Consider the following 10,435-nt stretch of genomic DNA (forward strand, 5'->3'; position numbering starts at 1 on the left):
AATATGCATTTCTTCTCCATCTTCATCCAAGCAATGCATAGAATTGATAAGCGAAAGAAACCAAATATTGAGTCTGATAGCACAACACTAGAGATCACTTTTCTTTTTAGTGATTTAGAACAATAACATTTATCTCACAGTGTCTGGGGGATGGGTGTGGCATGGCTTATCTGGATCCTCATGAGCTCAGGGCTCAGGTACTGTAGTTGGGTGGGCTGTGAGCAGCATTTCTCTAGAACTTGGAGTAGCAGAATTTAGTTCTTTTGGTTGTAGGACTGGTGTCCTAATTTCCATTCTGGGGCCTCCTCCATGTTCAAAGCCAGCTATGGAGAACCACTTTGCTGCTCACTACTAACCACTTTCTAGGAATAGTTGTTTTACATATTCAAATCCATAATACCAGACCCCATTTCTCTGTCTTATCCACAAAGGACTAAAGTTCCAAAATCTGCATATACTTGATCTCTACTGTTTCTCAAGCTAATAGCCAAGTGGTCATATCCAAAGGGAAATGAGAGTGTTTTGTCATGACTGACTTGTCCATTGTGACCTGTCTGGGATTGTGGTCACCACTGCCTTTTTTCTGGAACCCGCAAAACATCTTTTTAATGACCTCTTCTGTGATCTTGCCATCATTGTTCATAAATTCACTGGTTTGTGTTCCAGAATGCACCTGTCTTCATCTTTCTTTTGTCCTATGTTGAAAGACATTTGCATCTCCCCTCCTCTGTGAAGTTTCTCTTTCTTTCAGTTAGCTGGGAAGGACACTTCCTCAGTCTAAGCATGCAAGAGCAGACAGAGATGGCTGGAAGCCTCTGAGAAGGTGTGCCAGCCTAGAAATCAGGTCTCCAGAGTGAGGAAGAGGACAGAGGGGGGAAGTACCAGAAGATGAAAGCCAGACAGGGACATCAGACGGAATGAGTGAGAGATTTGCTGGTGGGGAGAGGAAGCGAGAGAGGGGAGCGAGAGATAAATCAATGATGAGAATCATTGATTGGCTGCCTCCTGCACGCTCCCTACTGGGGATCAAGCCCGCAACCCAGACACGTGCCCTTTACCAGGAATTGAATTGTGACCTCCTGGTTCATATGCTCAACCACTGAGCCACCGTGGCCTGACAATCATTACAATTTTAACTCATTATTTCCTCTTTGTCTTCTCTTAATAATACATCTTCCACAAATATTTGAGCTTGTTTTTATTCAATCACTGCCTTTACATTTTGAAGCTCCTTATTATTCTTTCCCCATGAATCTGTCAGTCTTTTGCCGATTCTTACAAGGTTGGTTGTTTCTGAACATTTTTCTATAAGTAATGGAACTTGATTCTTTTTTTTTTTTCCTATGAGTAATGGAACTTTAAAACCATCTGTGACGAGTGTTCTGGTGACAATACAGACTTATGGATGGATTCCCACAAGTTTTTACAACTTTGTTCCTGTCCTTTGTCAGCTCCTTCAAATCAGGGATAGCGTCCTGTGTCCACAGGACTACCTTGTGCAGAGCGGGTGCTCAGCAGGCCAGCAGCAGAAGGGATGATACACTCCTCTTCCCACGCCTGGGTCTTTTCAAGTCTGAGCCCTGAGAGAGCTTAGTCTGCAGCCATTTATTTCGGTTTTGTTCATAATTAATTATGACCGTTGTTGGAATTTAGTTTGTCACCCTTCAACAAATCGGGATGGGGCAAAAGTAGGTTTACAGCTGTGAGTATGCAAAACACAGTTTATTCTTACATTATTATTTACTTATTATTTATTATTGTTGTATTATTTTTGATACAAATAACTGTAAACCTATCTTTGTCCACCTTGTATTTCTACTTATGATCTCTTAGAATCATGATAATCTTTTCACTAGCTTTTGCAATGCACTTTTCTTTTGTTCTTATTGTTGTTGTTAATCCTCACCCGAGGATATTTTTCCATTGATTTTAGAGAGAGTGGAAGAGAGAGGGAAAGACAGAGAGAAACATCGATGTGAGAGAAACACACCGATTGGTTGCCTCCTGCACGAGCCCCGGCCAGGGCCCGCCCCAGGGAGGAGTCTGCAACCAAGGTATGTGCCCTTTACCGGAATTGAACCCGAGACCACTGACCCAAACCGGTTAAGGCCCAATGCACTTTTCTAATGTATAGTCTGGGTGTCTAAAAACCATGCCTGATGGTCCTTTCTTAACCTGATTCTGATACCAAGATGGCATTCTCTCTTGTTTTTGTTTTGTTTTTTGTCAGATTCCTATCACCTTTACATCCGATTACTAGTATGTTGACATAGTTAAGCAAGAAGTGCTTCTTCTGTCTTCTGATACATAAAATTATATCAGTCAGGCACACCAAGAATTTGTCAACTATGGAATGTGAGTTTTAGCAGATGTTTGAAGATTGAAGTCCCTTATCACTTCTGCATCTTATCTTTTTGCCAACTTCATAATCTCCACTAGGGAAGCGTGGTCCACTTCTACCCCTTGATTAAGAAGTATATGGCCTCTTCCCATTTCAACATGGTTCCATTGGTTTTCTTTTACTCTTATCCAGGTATTTGCAATCATTTTTAAAAAAATTTTTTTTAATGTGCCCTGGCGGGGTAGCTTAATTGGTTAGAGCATTGTCCCAGTATGCTAAGGTTGCGGGTTCAATCCCCGGTCAGGGCACATACAAGAATCAACCAATGAATGCACAAATAAGTGGAACAACAAATTACAGTTTCTCTCTCTCTCTCTCTCTCTCTCTCTCTCTCTCTCTCTCTCTCTCTCTCGTCAATCAATAAATTTTTAAAAACTTTAATGTGTTGTTTTATATTCTCTTACTCTCTATTATCCAGTTTCTTCAGAACAAGGTCTATTTTGTGTTCCAGACGAGTTTTAGCATCCTACTTTTCTCCAAGCACTGTTCAGTTGGGTGAAAGAAAACTTGGGATTATCTTCAAATCTTTTCCAGTGCTGTAGAGTGGAAGAGCTCTGGCTGTGAGAAATGAAGCCCAGGCTATTTCACAAGTTCCCTGTGCAATATCTCTCATCCCAGTATCTTCTGCCAAATGAAGTAAGATAGGATTGTGCGTGGGGTTTCTTCTAGGTCTTCAAGTCTTTCTCTGGTTTCATTGGAGAGAAGTGACTTCAGCCTCCACTTCTCCTAAAGCTACTTTACCATATTTTTCATGTATAAGACATCCCCATTTATAAGAAGCCCCCCACTCTTCCAACCCAAAATTAAGAAATCAGTATTTTAAACATTTTACTGGTTTTACTCTTAGGGCCTTCTTCTTTTTTTGGCATCTTAAGGAGTTGTTCTTCCTGTCTTCTCCACTGTCTGATCATACACTCAGTGGGAGGAGGTCCTAATTGTCTTTCTGCAGCTCTATTTCCATGCTCTTTTGTATAGCTGATTACATTCAGTTTGAATTTTGCAGAGTAAGACAATCACTTACCAGTGTTTATCTTTTTATTTCTTGACACCTTTATGGTCTCAGAACACTCAGGTCCCTGTTGCATCTGTGCACTCGCCACCTCCAATTATGGCATCAGTTGACGTCAATAACAATAAGGCTCATGATTGGAGGAAGCCTGTTTGACAAGATTTGGGTAGCTACGCATTCACTCGCTCCCTTCTCTGCTGACTTCTGTGTATAAGACACCCCTCAATTTTCAGTCTAATGATTTTAGAAAAAAAATAGCATCCTATACATGGAAAGATACAGTAGATCCCATGGCAGAGGCTTGTACTTTCGAACCAAATGGTTTTTAGAGACATACAATGATTTTCTCAAAGCAACATTTATTGCTGAAAAGGTGTTTAGTAACACCTTTTAACAAATGTTAAGTAATAGTGCACTTAACTTTAAGTACTTCACATCCTCTTGTCTGTATTAATACCTTTAATTGGATCCTCTAGCAGAGGATTGGACTTAATTTATTTCAGGTGATGCCACAATTATACAATTACTCAGTGGAATTAATTAGAGATTTAATTATATTAGTGCCCTAAAGTGCTATATCAAGGAAATAAAACACAGACTAATAATTTACCTTCAGTGTGTGTGTGAGTTATTTTTCCTACAGCTAAAGTGTTTTTCCAGTCATAAGGGCCAGTGTGGGCCCACCAGCTCTTCTAGCCACATCCTAATATGGAAAGTTCTGTCTCTGCATTGACTTGGGCTTTGCCCAGTCAAAATGTAGGTGAAGGCAAAGTGGAAGGATGTTTTTTTCACTTGTGGTGTTTCTATTGTAGCTATTAGAATCAAGGTCATAAGTCCAGTCCCTCTGTGTTCTATTTAACCCTTTCTGGCCCTGTAGCTCTATAACAGCCCTTCTTACAGGCGGTCCTGGGAAGCTGGGTTTTTCTCTGTACCTCCAGCCCTACAGCATACATACCTAGGCTACATAGGTGCCCAACAAATGCTTGTTGAATTGAATTTGATCATTGCAAAGACTGAACCAATATAAACCCAATACAACTATTTTTAAAATAGAGTAACTCAAAATACATGCCCTCACTAGTGAGGTACTCGCAAATCTGGCTAATCATCGGAATGGCATAGGAAGCACATTGACTCCCATCTCCAGGAACAGGGCCTAGGCATCTGCATTTTAAATTCCCCGTGTGAATCTTATGGTCAGCCAAGTCTGAACCCCAGCTTATGTGGTTTTTTGTCACATTTATATACGTAGGACAAGACTGTCTTCTCAGGATAGACCCATTGCCTATTCAAATTTATAATATAAAATGAATCTCATTTATAGTCTATGAATTATATCTAAAGGATTTCCTTTGAGCCAATAGTTTGTGTAGGTGGTATAAGTGTTTACAGATGGTTGTGAGGAACAATACCTTCCCTGAAGGATTACATTACTGGTGAGTCGTTATATGGGCATTTTATACCTGGACTCTATCAAGTTCCTTGGTATATACAAAACCCTGTGAGCCCACCTCTGCGGACAGAACAGATTCAGCTGTTAACTGGGGGTAAATCATCATTGGATGAGAGAAATTCATTCTTTTAGGATTTGAGTAACTTTCAGTGATGTCCTCCTTGGTGCTGTCATGTCCTAATCTAAATTACCCTTCATTGTAGGGTTACATACCATATGAGCCACCTTTGAATATTCATTTGAGCCTAACTGAGTACTATATAGAGTACCAAATTAAATGAAACAACCAGAGAAATACAGAATGTGGAACATTGTACAACACAGCCTAGTCCTTTCAAAATAGCAATGTCATAGGGGGAAAAGGATTAACGTGTCATAGCCAACAAATGAAATGTGTAAACCAGGATTGATGAGGTTGGAATTTAAAAAGCTAAAAAAGACATTTTAGAGTCTGATGGGGAAATCTGCACCTGGACCAGGTATTAGATAGCATTAGACAACTGTTGTGAGCTTTCCAGCTGTGATAATGGTATTCTGGCTTGTATCAGGGGGTGTTCTTAATTTAGGAGACACACGTCCAAACAAGGACTAAGCATCCTGTGTTCCGTGGTGTGTCCAGGGCAGGTCCTACCCGCCCAGAGCCTGTTGTTAAATATTCAAGAATTTTGTGATCCCACAGCCCTCCGTAGCTTGCTCAATGATGGGAGTGTTCATACCACAAAATTCTGCAAATGCTACAAATAACGCTTTATCCTCCCCCGGAGAGCTAATTTATCACTGCCCCCAGCTTATTTTCACATGGTTCCAAACACACACACACACAGAATAAAAATGGCCAAATATTAACTATTGTTGAATCTAAGTAGAAGATAGTCCTTGTTCTAGTCTAGGAGCCAGCAGACTCTTTCTATCAAAGCCAAAGTGTAAATATTTGAGGATTTGCCGGCCATACAGTCTCTGTGGCAGCTCCTCGACTCTGCACTTTGCTGTTGTAACACAGAAGCAGCCAGAGGGCCTGAGATGAATGGGCATAGTTACGTTCCTACAAACTTGATGAAAACGGGGCAGTGGCTAAACGCTGAGGAGGAAGAAGAATGAAGTCCTTGTGAACATCTGTGGTGCTTCAGCACGGTCAAGCACTCTGCTGGTTCATGTAGTCCTCCCAGCAGTCCTTCATGGAACTGATATTTTCTCCTTTTAGAACTCAGCAAGTTAAATGGCTTCCCTAAACCCAGCTGGCATGGCTCAGTGGTTGAGCATCTACCTATGAACCAGGACGTCATGGTTCAATTCCTGGTCGGGACATGTGCCCGGGTTGTGGGCCCAATCCCCAGTGTGGGGCATGCAGGAGGCAGCCAAATAGTGATTCTCTCTCATCATTGGTGTTTCTATCTCTCTCCCAATCCCTTCCTCTCTGAAATCAATAAAAAATATATTTTAAATAAATAAATAAATAAATCTTTCCCTAAGATTACTACGCTAGAATGGAGTTTAAATCTGGCTGCCTCTGATACCCAGCACCATTTTAGTGTCTTCATGCATTTGGTGATTTGCAAGAGACCCGGGAACCCTAGGCTGCAAGAGTCCCCAAGTTCACATGCAGGGTTGAATGTCCGTGGAGTGCTGAGAGTCTGGTGGAGCATAGTATCAAGTGCTTTTGGACTGGGTGTTAGCAAAACCTGGCTTCTGGGCCCTGGCCAGGACCTCAGTTGGTTGGAGTGGCATCCTGATATGTCAAGGTTGCGGGTTCCATCCCCAGTCAAAACACATAAAAGAATTAGCCAATGAATACATAGGTAGATGGAACAACAAATTGATGTTTCCTTCTCTCTCTCTCTTGTTATCTCTCTCTTCCTCCCTCCTGGCTTTTCATCTCAGCTTTGCCACTATCCCATCTATAATTTGAGTGAGCCCCTAAGCTTCTCTGGACATATGTTCGTCTTATAATTAGAGGAATAAAACAGCTTATTTCTTTTATTCTTTTATATTTCATGGATTATGCAGTAGCTTAACATGTAATGAACAGATAGATGGATGAATGAAGAATTAAATATAACACTGTATAATAATGCTGTACTGTAGTATGCATAGTGGCACCTAGTCCCTTAGGGTGTCACCCTAGCTGAGTGCATTCCACCCAAGTGCAATTTGGGGAACTTGATGGCAGAGATGAAGCTACAAGTAGTCTCCCTAAATACATGGTGAAAGGGGGAGACAAATGGAGTCCAGGGGCTGCAGAACTGGTGGTGGGTAGACTCTGTAGGAGATGAGGGATGATGGGAGCCTGAACTATCGTAGTGGCAATGGGAATAAAGAGCAGAGGATCAAGTTGAGAGCTTTAAAGGAGACAGAATAGCTAGGACTTAGTGGTGGTATCAGTCAAGAGGGCTCCAGACACCCTCGTAATCTCTGTAGCTTGAAACAACAAAGACATGTTTCTCACTGGTATGACAGGTCCCTTTCAGGTGTGAGAGGCACAATGGTGGCTCACGGGGTCCCTCTGGGATCCAGGCTGAGGAGCGTCTCAGGGTGGCCGTGGGTGTGCCAGAGGGAAAGCTCTGCAGGGACTCACATGGACAATTAAAAGCTGCAGCCCAAAGTGACATGCATCATTCCCATGGACTAAAACCTGTCACTTGGCCCCACCCAATCTCTGGGGGCCAGAAAGTGCAGTCGAGGGTAGACAAGGCTGGTGCTGCCATGGTGCCTGGGATGTGAGGGATGAAGGAGGACCCCGGGTTTCTGGTTAGTGAGTTAGGCAGATGTGAGGCTGTCACTGAGAAAGAAAAGGTGGAATCGGGGCAAGGGGAGGGTGGACAGACCAAATCTTTCTCGGCCCTAAAGTGTAACCATTTTATTGGAAAGCAGTTCTATTAAATATATTTTATTTTATTTTATTTTTTACAGAGCGGAAGGGAGTGGGATAGAGAGTTAGAAACATTGATGAGAGAGAAACATCGATCAGCTGCCCCCTGCACACCCCCTACTGGGGATGTGCCCGCAACCAAGGTACATGCCCTTGACCGGAATCGAACCTGGGACCCTTCAGTCCGCAGGCCACAGGTCGACGCTCTATCCACTGAGCCAAACCGGTTAGGGCGGAAAGCAGTTCTATTTGTTGATGAGAGTTACTTTATTCTTTACAAAGGCTATTTTCAATTCATTCTTCCCAAATAAAGTATTTTAGTTTTAAAATGTAGTGTTCATTTTTTTAAATGTAGCGTCTTCCTTGAATTTTCATATGGACTATTGTGTCAACATACAGTGAGAAAAAATATAATTTTTAACTAGGATGTTAATGAAGCCTTCCTCACATGACAATATCAGGCTGCTGAATTCAAAATGCCAGAAACGCAAATGTCCTCCACGTCACGCCCCCAGCCCCCAGCAGGGCACATTTCAGGACACCAGGGGGTGGGAGTCTGCGGGGGTGTAATTGGGCTCATTGGGGCCCATTGTGCTCCCCTGAGGCAGACACTGCGCAGCCTTAGGTTCTGAACGTTAGTGCCTTGAGAGCACTGGGGGATGATGTCCTCTTTACCTCAAGAGAATGAGCTGGCACAGCAATCTATACTGGTTGTCCCCTTCTTTGTTTTTCACCTCCCCTCCCCAGTTTAATTGTGGTACCTTAAAAACTGACTTTTATTGTGCGTTTGTTTCTTAACAGTTGCGAGAAGCAATCAAAGCTGGCAAAGGTGTGACTTCAGCTATTGACCTGTGTCGTTACCATGGAAACAAGGCCCTGGCGGCCCTGGAGAGCTTTCCTCCCTCCGAGGCCAGATCTGCTTTAGAAAACATTGTGTTTGCTGTGACCAGATTTTCGTGACACCAAATTAAAAAGACACTATTGTTCATTAGCTGGAAAAACAGGGATGAGGTGATCCAGCGAGCTTTCATAATGAAATATCTCAATTTGCTAATGACTTTAAAAACATACACATGGTTTTTTCTTCTTTTTATCACATTGCTAAATGCATACTGCCATCTTTTTGGAACTGCTACAAACAAAATTAGAAGAAAAAAAGGTCAAGCCGTTTTCCTTTGTCACGCCAGAAGCACACTTGAGGCTGCAGTAGCAGAAATAATTAATGAGATTCGCTCCTGTGACCTCAGCAAATGGACAGGAAATAAGTCCTTATTGATTGGACCGAGCCAGGGATGGCGCCAGGGCGGTGGCCTGTGGTTTTCCTTCTAGAGAGGACAGAGCAAGCTGGGCGCTGCAGGTGTCAAGGGACACGCTGACAGTGCCAGGCCGGGGGACTGTCGCTTCAAAGACCAGTGACCAGAGGGCAGTTCAGTGATTAAGAAAAACTATGCTTTGTCTTCTGGCAGTTATGTCTCTGTGTTTACAGACCCCATGTGAATATACTTTCACTTCATGGTTTTTGTACAATTTGGGGAAAATTGTTGGGGGAAAAAAATGCCAAATAGTTGAATTAAGAGATTAAAACGTTATCAAAAGTTAACTTGGTTGTAGTAGGAATTGCCTGTTTTTCTTTCTTAAAGATCAATTTTCTTTTTAAACACATTTCAAAGAATAAAAATTTTTTTAAAAACTGAACAAAATACTTTTTTTGAGTAAGATGCATTTATTTGTAATACTTTGGCATAAAGAATACCTTTAATTTTTACAAGTTTCGTGTGTGTGTGTGTGTGTGTGTGTGTGTGTGTGTGTGTGTGTTGTGTTGCTCAGGGGAATTCATTGGCAATACTTTTTTAAAACCTCAGAATGTCAATGTTGGTTTTTGAACCACAGACATCAGTTTCAGAAGGAATGTAAGCCAGCTCACAGCCCTGCAACCAGACCTGTCTCTGCGACTCACAGGAGATAGCTCTGTGGTTCCCGTGCAATGTGAGAGCACCGATGACAAGGAGGCTGAGTTCACAGAAATGACCGGGAGTGGGATTCAGCTGCTTTCTTCCTTGTGGTGTAATTACAGCCCTGTCTGGAGACAGGGGCACAGCAAACAGCTTTTATTACCTTGTTCACTCCAACACTAAGCGAAGTTATTTTAGTTAAATCACCCCCAAGAAAGTTACAAAACCATTTTATCATGGCCTAGCATGAGGCCTGCAATGAGGAGAAAATCTAAAGCTAGAGGCTGATGCATTGTATTATGAAATATTTTTAAGTATCCTTGAAATATTATAATTGTACAGTTTATGCCAACTACAATTTGAAGGCATATAGATTTAGCTTAAGAGAACACTGTTCTGCCGAACCGGTTTGGCTCAGTGGATAGAGCGTCGGCCTGCGGACTCAAGGGTCCCGGGTTCGATTCCGGTCAAGGGCATGTACCCTGGTTGCGGGCACATCCCGAGTGGGGGGCGTGCAGGAGGCAGCTGATCGATCTCTCTCATCGATGTTTCTAACTCTCTATCCCTCTCCCTTCTTCTCTGTGGAAAATCAATAAAATATATTTAAAAAAAAAAAAAAAAAAGAGAACACTGTTCTGTTTGAAATGTCTTCTCACAGAAATTTGCTTAATTAGTAACTGGTTAGATGCTTTAGAGCAGACCAGATTTTAATCATTAACTTCCACAGAGGAGCTGTGCGTGGTGTTGTGTGGGT

The 10,435-nt window shown here is 42.2% G+C and overlaps 1 protein-coding gene across 4 annotated transcripts in view; it reads left to right on the forward strand.

Moving 5' to 3' along the window:
- Positions 1-9,431, forward strand: part of PDSS2 (decaprenyl diphosphate synthase subunit 2) — a 230,023-nt gene extending 220,592 nt beyond the window's left edge. For 2 of the 4 annotated variants that reach the window (XM_059700799.1, XM_059700801.1), the window contains 2 exons: positions 1,934-2,054; positions 8,531-9,431. In XM_059700799.1, the coding sequence (XP_059556782.1) occupies positions 1,934-2,054; positions 8,531-8,577 (168 nt within the window). In that variant the 3' untranslated portion in view covers positions 8,578-9,431. The remainder of the gene's footprint in view (positions 1-1,933; positions 2,055-8,530) is intronic. The other 2 variants (XR_009453445.1, XM_059700800.1) reach the window with 2 other exon arrangements.
- Positions 9,432-10,435: the final 1,004 nt, after the last annotated feature.

The sequence above is a fragment of the Myotis daubentonii genome, chromosome 6, assembly GCF_963259705.1.
Source record: "Myotis daubentonii chromosome 6, mMyoDau2.1, whole genome shotgun sequence".
Lineage (NCBI taxonomy): Eukaryota > Metazoa > Chordata > Mammalia > Chiroptera > Vespertilionidae > Myotis > Myotis daubentonii.